The sequence below is a fragment of the Solanum stenotomum genome, chromosome 6, assembly GCF_019186545.1.
Source record: "Solanum stenotomum isolate F172 chromosome 6, ASM1918654v1, whole genome shotgun sequence".
Taxonomy (NCBI): Eukaryota; Viridiplantae; Streptophyta; class Magnoliopsida; order Solanales; family Solanaceae; genus Solanum; species Solanum stenotomum.
In genome coordinates, this window is record NC_064287.1 from 58,171,867 (window position 1) to 58,187,454 (window position 15,588).

General features: G+C 34.4%; 2 protein-coding genes across 3 annotated transcripts; both read left to right on the forward strand.

Moving 5' to 3' along the window:
* Positions 1 to 1,283: 1,283 nt before the first annotated feature.
* LOC125868301 (proteasome subunit beta type-5-like) lies at positions 1,284 to 5,528 on the forward strand. Its single transcript, XM_049548943.1, has 8 exons — positions 1,284 to 1,400; positions 2,472 to 2,601; positions 2,713 to 2,842; positions 3,558 to 3,664; positions 4,265 to 4,399; positions 4,481 to 4,584; positions 5,047 to 5,147; positions 5,276 to 5,528. The coding sequence occupies exons 2-8, from the start codon at positions 2,485 to 2,487 to the stop codon at positions 5,401 to 5,403; spliced, it is 822 nt and encodes a 273-aa protein (XP_049404900.1). The 5' UTR covers positions 1,284 to 1,400; positions 2,472 to 2,484; the 3' UTR covers positions 5,404 to 5,528.
* Positions 5,529 to 6,802: 1,274 nt separating this feature from the next.
* Positions 6,803 to 12,165, forward strand: LOC125869120 (1-(5-phosphoribosyl)-5-[(5-phosphoribosylamino)methylideneamino] imidazole-4-carboxamide isomerase, chloroplastic). Of its 2 annotated transcripts, none has more exons than XM_049549676.1 (9): positions 6,803 to 6,837; positions 7,066 to 7,214; positions 7,293 to 7,354; positions 7,936 to 8,147; positions 8,403 to 8,502; positions 9,636 to 9,737; positions 9,976 to 10,109; positions 11,000 to 11,048; positions 11,801 to 12,165. In XM_049549676.1, the coding sequence occupies exons 2-9, from the start codon at positions 7,097 to 7,099 to the stop codon at positions 11,975 to 11,977; spliced, it is 954 nt and encodes a 317-aa protein (XP_049405633.1). In that variant the 5' UTR covers positions 6,803 to 6,837; positions 7,066 to 7,096; the 3' UTR covers positions 11,978 to 12,165. The 2 variants fall into 2 exon arrangements, with proteins under 2 accessions (XP_049405633.1, XP_049405634.1); XM_049549677.1 differs by having other exon boundaries at positions 6,826 to 6,911; positions 7,936 to 8,143; positions 8,417 to 8,502.
* The last annotated feature ends 3,423 nt before the right edge of the window (positions 12,166 to 15,588 follow it).

Below are 15,588 nucleotides of genomic sequence, written 5' to 3' on the forward strand. Positions count from 1 at the left end.
TTGCATACCAATTTAACAACTCATACCATTGGGCTACTGATATCAAACTAATTTCATACCAATGTCAAAACACAATTCATACCATTTGCATACCAATATTATATCACATTTCATATAATATCCCAAAATCATATATTAAAGTGAGATTCATATAAATATTATTCACATTTCGTACAAGTTTCACCCAAACAAAAGTTTCGAAACAACAATAAGCATAATGTGATATTTTTAGCAAAAAAATCACTAATTTGAATAATGTGAAAATAAATTAAATATAATACTTACCCTAACAACTTTTTTTGCCTTTTTTGGATATTCAAATTTCTGATTTCTTCTTTTTTGTTGTTCTTCTTGTTGATGGTTTTGAAGATTGAGCAATTTCTACATTTGTTGCTTTTTTTCTTTTTTATTTCACTAACAAAATCAGAATTCGAATCAAAAGGGGTTTCTACAATTTTCCCCTTCATCTTCTTTCCCTTTTGATTTGCCGGACTCACCATTTTCTTTGCTTCGTTTTTTTCTCCTTTTGATCCTTCGACTGAGAGGAACCACACTTTGCAGGAATTTCAACATTCTTTGTGTGTAGATCTCATCCCACCATTAAATCATATAAATATGGGAATTCTATTGATTTTCTTTTTGAATGAAGAAGACGAACGTTGAAGATGGTGAGAGAGAAAAAGTTAGTTCTCTGTAAAAGAGAAACGTGGGGGTGGGGGTGTGGGATTTACGTGTGGGTAAAAGAGGAAGGTGGGGGTTGTTGTGTGAAATCTGAAAAAAAAAAATCCCTAAAATTGTGGAAGAGATAATGACAATTGATTCTCTAATATTAATGTTATCCCTAAAATGGTGGAAGAGATAATGACAATTGATTCTCTAATATTAATGTTATTTCTCTTACTTATTAATTATAATGTAATTATAAAAATAATAACTAATTAATTAAATTAAATTAATTAAATTATAAATTAAAACTAATCTGTTAATATTTGTAATTAAACTGTTATAAGTAGTAATATAAAAAAAAGTACATCTAAAGGCTGTAATATTAAGCCTTAAATAGATATATGAGGTGATTTTGCCTATTTAATTTTATTTTATTTTTATAAAGGATGATGATGAGTTGGGCCTCATTTAAGGCCCGTTTGATTGAAGAATTTGGGCCTTATCTATTTTGGGAAGTACAAATAAGCCCAAATTCATTTAGCGGGTCGTATCGAAAACACTTTAATGGATAACAACCAAATTTGGCCCAAACTGCGATCCGTTACGGCCCAGGCCCAATTTCAACTTCGCCAGTAGCTATTTCTTCTTCAACAAGTTGATACCACTACAAAATTGCTTTTCAATTTTTCTCCGGCGAATTCCTTACGATCTCTTTCTCCGGCGATTTATAAATCGTAAGTTCCCTATTTCGTTAATGTAAGCTTGATTTATTATCTCGCATCTAGTATTGTGATTTTCTACCTAATAATATGCATTTTACTTTGCTTGTTAGGTTGTAAATGCGCTGAATTTTTTTTGGTATATTTTAATGATGTTTTTTGAGTTTTCTTACATCCAAGTGATAACTTTCAAGTCGTTTATATAAAATGATGGTTTAGAAGAATTTTTACAACTAGTTTAACCAATTATAGCAGGTTCCTTGGCCGGGTAGTTTTGATATGCTTTGATGAGTTTGTAACTTGTAACAGACCTATGCTCATCATTTGTTTGATGATGTGACTTTTGTGAATACACAGTTACCCTTACCTCTAAAAATTATAGCAGGTTGCTTTGCTTGCCATGTTATAATGGTGCTGAATTCTTTATTGTGTAGTAAGATGCCTTTGGGTGTTAATAAGCAATGGAGAACTATTCTTAGAAGCACATATAAAAGGAGTATAATACCATGAAAGATGGAAATTTTGATGATGCTTTTTGAGCTTTTCAACACTTGGGATAGAAGTGATAAATTTTAATAAACTGATGGGGTAAATAATCTTTAGGTTTGTCCTTGTTAAAAATTAACCTTTATTTTGTTGATGAGCATGGTGTCTGGGCCAACTTGTATGCACCTCGACTAATTCCATAGGGAACCTCTTTTCCACCAATAAGTACCAATTAACTCTGTCCAAGAAGGTTTGGATAAGTGGGAAGAAATCACCTAGTGTTTTTGGCCTTTGCTTGAATTTGAACCTAAGACCTCCATGTTTTCAACCTACTTTATTGACCACTAATCCTTTTCTCTCAAACCTTCCAATTATCCACAACCATTTTGGTTCCTAACTATGAACTATCAGCATTTGATATCAATTGATTTAAGTTATCACTTTAACCCAACTGAGGCCATATGGAATGCCTTGAGTTTAGTTTAGTATGTTAGAAAGCTTTGATAGTTAGGTTCTCTCTTAATAATCAATCAATTTTTTGTCTACCGCGATTGTTAAGTATTACTGAATGATATGTATTTGATTTATCCATTATTGCAGCTAAAGGTTGTAAATGATGAAGATCGATTTTAGTGGACTTGAACCAAGGGCCCCACTTCGAGGGGAGTCTTCTGAGCTGTTCGATGGAATTTCGAATTCTCCATCATTCCATCTTCCTAATACTGCTAATGTGAGTCTGACTATTTCTCTGTTGTGTCCAATTATATTCAGTTAATTGGGGATCTATCGAGTCCTAATTCTCTAAATATGTTATACTTTTTTTTCCTCTGTGTTCTTTTAGTTTGATGGTTTTCAAAAAGAAGCAATCCAAATGGTGAAGCCCGCAAAGGGAACCACAACCCTTGCTTTCATTTTTAAAGGAGGTGTCATGGTTGCTGCTGATTCTCGGGCTAGCATGGGAGGATATATATGTAAACCCTTTTGCTCATTATTGTCTTTATGATAAACAATGTGAAGAAATTCCTCATTTACTTATCAACTCTGCTACTGATATGAACATCCATTTGTCTATGGTTTATGGTTCTTGTGTTGTGACCTTGCTGGCAAGAGAACTTACTACCCTCTGCCCCTGTCTAATGACTTGATATAACCATATTCAGTGGCTCATGGGACATGCAAGACCTCATTGTTTTCATGATTGAGTTTTTTTGGGTGCAAGTGAAGCTATATTTTCCCGGTTTGAGCATAAAATGTTATTGGTTTTAAAAGTGTCTACGTTCTACAAAATTTTCCTCTGTGCTGTGTCAGTGTCACTATAGCTATTGGTATAGTGACTAGAACTTGGAATTGGTACCTTAAGCAGGGTGTTTGGATAAAATAGACATAATCTGATTTTTTAATGATCAGAAAAAGAAAGTCTGATTTATTGGGTACCTGAAACGTAAACTTTAATTAACTTCAATTTTTAAATGGTTGTGTTATGGATTTATGCTATATAAGACTTGTATATGTTTTAGTCTTGGGTGTGTCATATTTGACTGTGAAGTTCTTCACTAGAGGAATGTGAATTCCAAATTTTAGGTAATAACAAATACTGTTTAAGTGTTATTCCTTGATCTATTGCAGCTCTTTTGATTTGGCCTGTCCTTTTAAGATGTGTCTTCCTTTCCTTGTAATATTTTGCAGCATCTCAATCTGTGAAGAAAATCATTGAAATTAATCCCTATATGCTTGGCACAATGGCTGGTGGGGCTGCTGACTGCCAATTCTGGCATAGAAACCTGGGAATCAAGGTATTCGGTTATAAACTACTTATGCTTCCTTTTCTGAGTTGCTGTATTTACCCATTTTACCAGGGGAGTACTTGATATAAATCAATTCTGGGCCTCTACATTACAGAGACCCTGTATTCTAGAGAATTTTAATGCTTCTGACTGCATATATTTATTTAGGATGGTTGTGTACTGCTCTCTTCACTCAACAGTAAAAAAAAGAGAATGGAAAAAGGTGAGTATAAGCTAATAATAAGAACGGAAATATGACCACATTGAAGGGGTAAAAATAAAGAAATGACTAAAAATAAGTAGAGATGTTAGCGAACTGGTTCTTTGAAAGTCTCTTTCCGGTTAGTTTCTTCAAGTCTATGCCCCCATCTGTTGGCCATATTTCACTCTGCAGATTAAGGTCTCCTGAAGTTAAAGTCTAATTGTGCTTATTCAAAAGATAATAAAAAGGGTGGGGGATGGGGAGGGGACATGCATATCCTCTACCCCTGACCTATTTGCAGAAGAGAGTTCTGAACCTTTTATTTTATTTTCATAAGAGGTAGTAGTAAGGATTTTGGCTTCATGTACTTTGGAAGAGTTGGTCACCTGTTTCTTTTTCTGATTCAGTGCCGTCTTCATGAACTGGCAAACAAAAGGAGAATTTCAGTTACTGGAGCTTCAAAGCTGCTGGCAAACATTTTATATTCTTACCGTGGAATGGGTTTGTCTGTTGGAACCATGATTGCTGGTTGGGATGAGAAGGTAGTGAAAGATGGATACTGGTAAAGTTTGCAAAATTTCAAATTCCCTTTTTCTTACTAATATAAAAGCTTGATTTCGCAGGGTCCAGGACTATACTATGTGGATAGTGAGGGAGGACGGCTTAAAGGAAACAGATTCTCTGTTGGATCTGGTTCTCCTTATGCTTATGGTGTTTTGGATAATGGGTGTGTGTTTTCTTCCACATTTTCCTATCAGCATTGCCATGGTTTCCCTTGTGTGTACTTGATAATGATTGTTAACTAGAATTGTCATATCTGTATGACAAAGGTGACTGACTTTCAGACATCTTATTAGTCAGCCTTTCGTATATGGCTTGTGCATATTGAAGTGCAAAAGACTGCATTCACGAGATCAGATGCATTTACCTGTTGGACATACTAGACTTCAGTGTCTTCTCAAAATGAGAAAGTTGTGTTGTGCCCCTAAGGTCTACAACATATTCAATACGCAGGAGGGTGGGGTGGGGTGTTGCAGACGTTTCAAAGTGACTCCATAGTTTATTGTGCTGATCACTTTTGCAGCTTAAAACTCCTCGTGCTTATGACACACTTTTAACTTAAGGAAACCACTGAACTCTGCGTCCCATCTCTAATTCTAATTTTCCTCCCTATGCTGTTTCACTCTAGGTACCGATATGATCTGTCTGTGGAAGAAGCAGCCGAGTTGGCTAGACGAGCAATTTATCATGCTACATTCCGTGATGGAGCTAGTGGAGGTGTTGCTAGTGGTATGTTTCATGCATCTCATCCACAAAAAAAGAGGAAATGCAATATTAGTTGGCTTTCCCCCGTCTCTCTGTTGTATATTCGTTCCATGGTCTCTGTGTATTTGTCATTAACTCGTGGATTGTTTCAGTTTATCATGTCGGACCAAATGGATGGAAGAAGCTTTCAGGTGACGATGTTGGAGAACTCCACTACCACTACTATCCCGTCGAAGTGGCAGCTGTGGAGCAGGAAATGGCTGAAGTGCCAGTGGCCTAAGGAAAAACAAAACCAAGATCAAATATGTGCTCATCTTCGCAAGTTAAAGCGACTGTTTAATTTTCTTCTGAGACTGTATTTTGTGGTCTTGCAATCTGTAAAACCGTAAAAACTTATCTACACCATATGTTTTAAACTTTAAACCAAGCCAATAGATGCAAGGCAATGTGTGTTCCATTCATCACTTAGTGTGTTTGGTATGGACAAAATGTTTTCCAATTTTTCCATGTTTTGTTGGCTTAAATGTTAGGAAAATGTTTTTCAAATCAACTCATTTTCCTCAAATTTAAGGAAAATGACTTGCCTTCAAAATTAAGGAAAATATTTTTCAAAACTCTATTTCATCCTTTAATTCTTTTTTCTTACCTTACCCATATCTTGTGGCGGAGTTAGGATTTTTACTAAGGGGTTTAAAATTTGAAGTACGTAACACACGAACTAATCGATGAGAACTCGACATCTACTATATATACATAAACAATAATTTAATCTTGCTAAAATAGTTAAAAAAGAATGACCTAGTTTCATTTTTAATCTGTGTAAAAAAAAATGACCCCTTTCCTTTTTTGGCAACACTTTAATTTCAACTTTTCACGTGACATGTTTAAGGCCACAAGATTAAAGGGCATTTTGGTATATTTGACATAACTTTAATTTAAAACCATAAGATTAAAAAGTCTTCTTTTTTTCTTAAATTCCGTTCCAAGTCAAATTGGGTCATTTTTTTTATATCTTTTTTTATGACAAGGGAAATTCGCAGCCGTTACCCTTTGGGTGCGCACAAGGTAAAACCTCCGCTCTTATGCAATAGCTCGCAAACTACATAGGAGAGGTAACCAGCACTAGACAAGCCTGGTGCGACGAGCTCGACCCAGAAGGCAAACCCCTTGCTTTCGCTGGCAAGGGGTTTCGAACTTGAGACCTCCAACATGGAAGTCCCAAGCTCAAACCACTGGGCCACCCCGAAATGAAGAGAGCAATATTTTTTGTCGAAGGGGGTTCAGATAAACCCCTAACAGAAGGCTAGCTCCATCCCCTACACATACCCCATACCCGACCCTCCCCATTCAAAAAAATAAAATTATTTTTTTTCAATTTTCTTATTTTTTTAAATTTCAAATATATTTTTATCCCTACCACCAAATCAGCCCTCCTCCCCCCTCTCAAACCAAAAGAAAATAATTTTTAAATAATTTTTTAATTTTTTTTTCAAATTTTAAGATATTTTTTTTACTTCACCACCCCTACTCCCTAAAAAAAAATTGCTTTAGAAAAATACATTTTTTTTAAAAAAAAATTTACCCACTCCCCTCTACCCCCAATTGTTAGATGACAGTAAAGGAATGGAGGGAGAAGTAACAATAAAAATACATAATTTTTTTATATTCTACTTAAGGTATTTTGTTTCATCAGATCTGGTTGTCTCTTTTATATGTATGTATGTATCTCCTTCATCTCCTTTTGGTTCTTCGTTTAATATTACCTCTTACTCGAATTGTGCATCTTCGGTATGTTTTCGTAACTGAATTTGGGGTTTTTTTTTGGTTCTTTGGAGGCTCTGCCCTTGGCAGGGATGAACTCGTTATCTTCTGTTTGTTGTGGCTATGTAATTATCTGATTGATATGGAGTTCAATTGATTAACTTGAGTGTATATTGTATAGGCATTTGGTTTAAGCTAAGTTGATTTCGACAATGCAAACTTCAGCCTCATCACTACAAAGCTTATTCTGGGGGAAGAATCTCAGCTATGCACCATATACTTTTAGCAGAACGCTAGATTTCATACCTGCTATGACATCTCCTCCATTAGGTATGTCTGATATAAAATATATTAGCATTTATCTTCTCTGTAGGCAATATGATTATGCTTCTCTTTTTAACTGTACAGGACCTCAGAGGCTATCCGTACAATGTGGAGTTGGGTTCCGCCCTTGCATTGACATACACAAGGTATACCTGTGTTTTTTTTTTATGTCTTCCAGTGTTTGAGCTATTTATACCTTTCAAAGTTTTGTGAATACTTATGATGCAATGCTTGGTGCCCTTAGTAGTAACTTGAGATTATGTATTTGAGAAGTTTGACAAACAGTTCACTGCATTTATGGATGGGGCTATGATATTATATGAGTATAGTGTTGTTCTTTATCTTTTCCACCTTGTTGTGCCATAGCAAATGACTTTTAGTACATCAATGCTTAGCATTGGCAGTGCCAAGTATATGTGTATACCATAAACCAGGTAGTGAAGAACTAATATGTATTTGGTTGCATAGAAAGAATTAAAAAGAAGAAGAAAAGGTTCAATTGCTGTTGGTGTTCATTCAGTATTTAATAGCATTTCATTTGGGAAGTTGAATCAAATAGGTAAGTAACAAAGAGGGGAGCAAACTGTTTTTCTTTATCTAATTACCTTTCAAGGTTAAAGAGTTTTGAGCTTGTTTCATATGCTTGGGAGATGCATTTCGCTAGGTGCTAACATAACATATTTGTAGATAGTTGGAAGATTTTACCTGAAAATTTCATTTTTTTTAGGGAAAAGTGAAGCAAATTGTTGGATCAACTCTTCGAGATTCTAAGGAGGCAGATACAAGCCTGGTAACTAACTTTGAATCTGATAAATCGGCTGCAGAATATGCAAAGCTTTACAGAGATGACGGCCTTGTAGGTGGCCATGTGATTATGCTTGGTGCTGACCCCTTGAGCATAGCTGCTGCCACTGAAGCATTACATGCTTACCCTGGTAGGTACTGGTCCTTATCTAATAAGTTCCTTTATGGTGGTTTTCATTTTTCTTCGCATACCAATGCTTCTCGTCATTCTCTCTTCCACAACACAGTATGCTATTACCTGATCTATCAGCTGTTGGCCATTTTATTATAACTTCATTTGGATCTGTTTGCTGAAAATATATATTACTAGACACAGCTGTTATGATAAAGTGTATACATAGTTGATACGTCTCAACTTACAGATTTTACCCTCTGGTGATATCCTTCGAGGGTGAAACATCTAGGTGGATTGCAAGTTGGAGGGGGAATCAAAACTGAAAATGCTTTGAGTTACATTGAAGAAGGAGCCAGCCATGTCATTGTCACATCGGTATGTATTCATGATTAATTTCTTGTGAAGTAGCAACTTTTTTTGCCATATTTTTCATGTTTCAATTTATGAGGATATCTTACTGTCATCTTAACAATTATTTAGTATTGGACCTTAATTGAGTGGCACAGTTACCAAGGATACTTTCACATAACACCACCACCACCCACTCTAAGGATATCTCATATTAAGAGATTTGAATACATAATACCTCTTTATATGATTTTGTGATATTGTTGAAACCCCTAATTTATTGTACATTGAATGTCCTACATTAGGCTCTAGGTCCATTTTCTTATCACCTTAAACGGTAAATGGTTAGTATAAGTAGAAAAAATCAACCTTGATAGAGCTGAATGATATGACAGATTCATCTAGCTGAACCAACTAATATGGGATTGAGGCCTAGTAGATCTATTGATTGCTTATTTCATGAGAATAGAAGTCGTTAACGGCCTACTAGACACCCATGGTTTAAACTGATTCTTCTCTCCTTTTTGTTTAAGTTCTCGGGTACACCAATGAGAGACTGGGAAGGGGAGCAACAGGTATTAAGTTGAACCGTTGCCTACAATACGGAAAGTGGAGCGGCTAATACTTTCCCATCTTTACTCCTTATCATAATTACTTAATTCAATAAACCACCAATCAAAAAAAGTACTTAATTTAAGTTTCAAAAAAGAAAAAGAAAAGAGTACTTAATTCAATAAACAAAGCAACTTGATGAGCAGGGAACAATTTGTAAACCATCTGATTGTTGTCAGCAAACTTGTTGTCTACTAAAAACCAGATAAAAGTTCCTGGATATGAGCTCAGAACAGAATAGACCTTAGCTGCTGTAGCAACAAAGTAGTGAAACAATGAATGATTCTGAGCTTTCAAGATGATTAGAAGGTTTCAGAATAGGCATTAACTTGGTTCTTCTTAAATTTGTTAAACTCCTCAAAATCTCTTTTCCCAATATTTGCATAAAAAAACCATGAAATGCCTCACCTAATTTCATCATACTGAACAATGAAAATAATCCAAGAATGTGATAACTTATGATTCTAGATGAATGGCCTTCTAGGCGCTCTCCAAAATAATTATCCTACTTGATCTTCTTTATCTGATACTTATTGTCGATATTGCAGTATGTCTTTAACAATGGGCAAATGGACCTTGAGAGACTGAAAGAACTTTCTTCTCTCGTTGGAAGAAAGAGGCTTGTTTTGGATCTTAGTTGCCGTAAAAAGGTAATCTCTTTTTCAATGAAATTACCTTTCATAAAAAAACTTTTAAGTTAAAAAGATATCCACATTTTTGGTGCTCCTAGAAAGAGAAGTTCAGATTAGTGTGGAAGACTTTCTCGTCTAAAATTGGTTAGGGAATGAATAGATGAATAAATTTGTAAAATTAGACTCAGTTACTGCTCTTCCGCTCTTCCTTTCTTCTGCCATGAGAGTTTAATCCATGACTTGAAACAACATACAGGAGGGTGAGTATGTCATTGTCACAGACAGATGGCAGAAGTTCAGTGACGTACATCTCAATGAGAAAGTCCTGAATTTTCTTGCAGAGTACGCTGATGAGTTTCTGGTTCATGGTGTTGATGTTGAAGGCAAAAAGTTAGTCCCTGTACTTTGTCCTTTTAACTATCTTTGTAGAGATTGTAAGTTGTGACAACAATTAACACAATTGTTTTAATGAAAAGTTCTCTTTAAGTCTGATCTATTATCTAGTGAACAGGCTTTATGTCTCTTTCAAAATTTCACAATGCCAATGACTGAACTAGGTAATCCCTTGACGGTTAATCCATAACAACAGGTGTTTGGAGAGGGTAGAATGTACACTGACCTTACCCCTGCATCAGTGGTAGAGAGATTGTTTCCGATAGACCCTCGGCTCAAGGAAGAAACAGTCCAAAGTAGTCCGGGAAAAGAAATTTGCATTATACCCCATGACATAGACAACTAGGTTCTAGGCCAACAAGTGTCCCAATTGCTTGCTTATGAAAAATGAAAAGAAAAAGAATGAAAAATTGCAATTTTGTTGCAATTTAAAATAACTTATTGCTCTGTCGGTCCAATAAAGTAACTCTTTTTAGCATACTGTGCTGACATAAATGTACTACAAATGCACTAGCTGGTTGAGCTCTGACCTTAAATTTTATATTTTCTTGACTTGCATTGAGTTACTCCCCATTCTATTAATAGCTTGTATCATTAACTAGACTGATAATTTCCCGTTGACTTAATAAAAATATCAGCTGTTGCTGAACAGCTAAAGGAAAGATCTTATGTGGCTTGTATTCTTTTTCTGCAGCATTCTCAAAATATAGTATAAGTTTCTCGTGAGAGATTGTAGTTAAAGAGAAACATAATTTGGATATTCATATTAATCATGTTAATCTGACATATGGTTCATAAATTATCTGCTTATCGAGAAATCTGTCATATGCTTCATACATGATCTGCTGATAAATAAATCTGACATGTATGGTTCTTGTGTAACACAGGCTGGGAATAGATGAGGAGCTTGTAGCATTGCTTGGAAAGTATTCCCCCGTAAGTGGCATACACAATTATTAACCTATGTTCCTTATCAAAAAAAAAAAAAAAAACTATGTTTATATTACTCCCCTTTGTTTCTATTTGTTTGTCTTACTTTCCTTTTTAGTCCATTTCATAAAGATTGCCTCTTTTCTTGTTTGGCAACTCTTCGATTTCAACTTTCCACATGACATGTTTAAAACCATAAGATTCAAAAGTCTAAACTCCGTGTCAAGTCAAAACTAGACAAACAAATTAAAACGGAGGGAGTACTATTTTTCTCTCACTATTGTGGCTTCTCATTCAAATGAAGGACAAAATGCTTCTCTGCCAACATTCATGTTTTCTTGTTTTATCTCGAATGCTGAATGAGCATCGATCTATTTATAAGCTTTGAGGGATTGTACGATGACCTGGTTATCCGAGTCAAATCGAGTTCTTTACAAGCTTAAAAGAACGTGGCAAAAATTAGGGGATGTTTTGAATGTGTATGCACTGCATGTTTTGGCAGTAGATCACTTGGCTAAGGTGAAACATTAATACATTATCATGCAATTTGGCAATAGTACACTTTCTTATGTTGCTCGGACTCTTCAAAAATATTGATGGGTGTGTTGGATCATCTAGAGGCTATGCATTTTCGAGGATCTTACACAGGTGCAGCAACATATTTGGGGGGTCTGAGCAACATAAGTGTATAGGTCCCTGAATGTATAATTCCTTTAATATAAGAGGTGACCGACATTTTATCTCCATGTGGCTCACAGATTCCTGTAACATATGCTGGTGGTGTCACTGTGATGGCTGATCTTGAGAAGATCAAAGTCGCGGGGATGGGGCGTGTGGATGTGACAGTGGGCAGCGCTTTGGATATTTTCGGAGGTAACTTGGCATACAAAGACGTTGTGGCTTGGCATGCTCTGCAAGATTCTATTGCAGTTTAAGCCATTCTTAGCTTCCCATTGTTTGTTCAAGTTTTTTGAATCATAGTTGATGGAGTAATGTTCAGATGTTACATGAATCTTGACCTCAGATTCGTTTTGCCTAGACTCTCGCGTAGTTTCACCACCTATTTTATGATATTTTCTATTTAACATCTCGATGTTGGTTGCATTAGCGTCAAATTACTCAATACTTGTGCTGGTAGTAAGTAGCAGATGCTTGGTGGAGTAGTCGAGGTGTGCCCAACCTGACTTAATAGTCAAAAAAGAATTCGGTTCTGAGTTTGATTTGGGATTAGACATGAGAACATAACAAGAACAAAATGGGGGGTGGGGGTAATATTCTCTTTAAAATGTTCAATTAGTTAGTAATAAAACTTAGTGGAAGATTGGTATATGTCTAGTGTTGATAAATAAGTCTTTTAAGTTTTTTTATAGTGAAAAAAACAGGTATTTTATGTTCCTCTTGCCATTAATAATTTATTTATTTATTTTAGCTTTTTTATGTGCTTTTAGGGCTCTAATAAGAGTGTAGATTTGTTGAAGTGGAATATATTCATTTATCCTCACAACTAAGTTTATATTCATTCAAATCCATTAAAAAGTTGAAGCATAAAAAAATGTCAAATAAAATCCATTTGGGAAAATGGTAGGGCCGCCTTTTTTTCCAAGTCTTTTATATACTTGATACTTGTTTGATCTTAATATATTCTCACTTTCATAAGGTTGCACATACATACATATCAAAACAGCAAGAATTATTACTACTACTGTGCTTTGATCACATCAATTGAACTATATGAATTTTCACTCCTCTTTGTCATTCCACTTAAGAATATCTAGTCAACAAACAATGTCAGAGTGCATGTTGACTTTATTCCTATCTCATAGAAATAGAGAGGTTTCTGATTGATCTTTGATTTAAATAAAGCATTTTCAAACAGATTGAAAGAAGGAATACAAATATGAGAGTAGTAACCAAAAAAAATTGAAATGGAGAGCAAAACAAAATATACTGCAGAAAGAACAGTAACGGCAAGGAAATAATGTAATAACGAAACACAAAATAATACAAATTATAATCGAAATTGTAAAATAAAAAACGATAAAAATATTGCTACTATTTCTGATAAGAAAGAAGGTTCAAGTACGACCATCAATTCAAGAATATCTTGGTCCAGACTAGTAAAAAGAAATATGTGTGTTAAAAAGAGATAAAGTAGAGTTAAAATCACGCAAAAGGAAGTAAGTTATGTATTGTAAAGCATAATTTATAGATGTTAAACTTTTTTACTTCTTTAATTTTTATTATAGATTCACTTATTGAAAATCCTGACTCCATCACACAACGTAATAATTAAACATTGTGGGACATGATGTTTGGCAATGTACTCAACAAGATGCATAGATTAGGTTTGACTTGCTGCTGCTGCTGCTAATGATGAATATGGTAATGATTATGAATTATGATCAACACACATGTGACATCATAATAAATAGGCCTACTATATTTAACTTATATATTACAACTAGTTGATTTTACTCATATGGATGGATATGCATGGATTGAAGGGGGATAAAAGGTGCATAAAAGTGTTAAGTTAATTTGCCTTTGATTAATATTTATATTTTCTAACTTTAGGTGTATATAATTAGATATTTTTAACTTGTATATAATTGAAACAAATAGACACACACATTTTACATTATAATTGTGGTCTTTCATAACGTTTTATGTGTATTATGTCACATAAAATGTGTATGTACTTTTTCAGTTTTACACAAATTTAAGTCCTTACTTGTGCACACTCAAAGTTAGAGGACACAAAATCAGCTAAGGCCAAATTAAAAGACATATTTATATATTATGCCTAAAAAATATTTTCTAATAATTATATTCACACAAGTATTTATTAATCTATTTTACTATCATAAATTTTAAAAGTATTATAACTATATAAGTTTACGTTCTGACATATTTAAATCACAAATTTCAAAATACTCCATTTTTTGCTTAAACTTTATTTATAATCGAGTTAAACTTTATCACATAAATTAAAACAAAATGGGTAACATATTAAAATTTCTGCATGAGATAGAACCCTAGCACATTATACTAAGAAACATTTGAGGTTTCCAAAGCTATGGTAAAAAAAAAAATGGTGATTAGTCAAAGTAATTAGTAGTATTTTAATTAATTAACATAGGAGAATGAGAAGAGTCATTATTATAAGTTCCTAATGATGTACAGATAATATACATAATGCATGTAAAAACAAAGACCACACTGCCCTAAAATCACCAAAGTGGGAGGCACCATCAAAGGAAACAAAATGTTCTCTTAGAATAATGAAAACAAAAAAGTCAGCTTTCTAGTTGACTTACCCTAGAAAGTCTGGCAAATTTTAGAGGAACCAAAGGGAATCCTATCCTCATAACCCCCCCCCCCCCCCCCCCCCCCCCCCCCCCCCCCCCCCCCCCCCCCCCCCCCCCCCCACCCCCCCCCCCCCCCCGCCCCCTCCTCCTCTCAAACCCCCACACCCCCAAAAGAAGTCAAGAAGTGTGTTAGAGTGGGGGTGGGTGATTCGTTATAACTCTACATGGATTATTTTTTGGAATCTATTGATAGCAATTTAAATACTTGTTTGTATTCTATATTTACTTTGAAAGTAAGACGAGTTGATCGTATATATATGATCTTTTATTAGTAAACTAAGGTTGAACTATATGAATTCTCATTTTTTATTGCTAAAAACGTAAATTCTTGACAGATTTCATCAAAAATATTATCGACAATATTTTAATGAAGTGATTTAAAAATTTCGAGGATTTGAATTCAACTCTCACCATCATCAGGTAATTTCTTTCTATCCGTTGAAATCTTTACAAATAAAATTATATGATATTGATACTAATAAAAGATAACAAGTACTCTATGAAATTAATTGAAATATACGAATCAACCCAGGCATCATAATTTATAAAATTAAAAAGATTGGAAGGCATGTGTGCTATCAAAAGTAGGGGAAGAAATGAAAAGGGGTCACTCTCTTGGTTCCTAGTTGATGTTCTTTTGTGGGGGAGAGGAATATTAACTTTTGGAATAATAAAAAAGATAAGTTTTTTTTTCTTTCTTTTTTTACCTCCTCTTTTCCCCCTCTTTTAAAAGGTTGTCTTTTTGAGTGGGAATAGGGAACTCCACTCAAAAGCTTTTTTTAACAAGAGAATTATGTTTGGTCCACTCTTTGCTTTTTTTTCCTCCATTATTTATGTAAATACATTTATTTTTTATCATGTTCTCTTCATTTCATAATTATCCTCAATTCTTGACAATAAAAAGTAGTTTTAGTCTTGGCTAGGATTCCATATTTTGACAAAGTGTGCAAAGGTGAATCATTTGATTCCCCCTTTTTTGGCCACTAAATTCAAATGAAAGAGAAACTCATGCTGGAAAAAGTGATTGAGTTGATGTAACAGATGATATTCATGTATTTTAAATGTCAAAAATCAATCTCTCTATTAACATCTTCTAATGATCAGTTCAGATCGTCATATTAAATTATTTAATACGATTTACATATTTGACATGAACAATAAAATATTACATATTAATA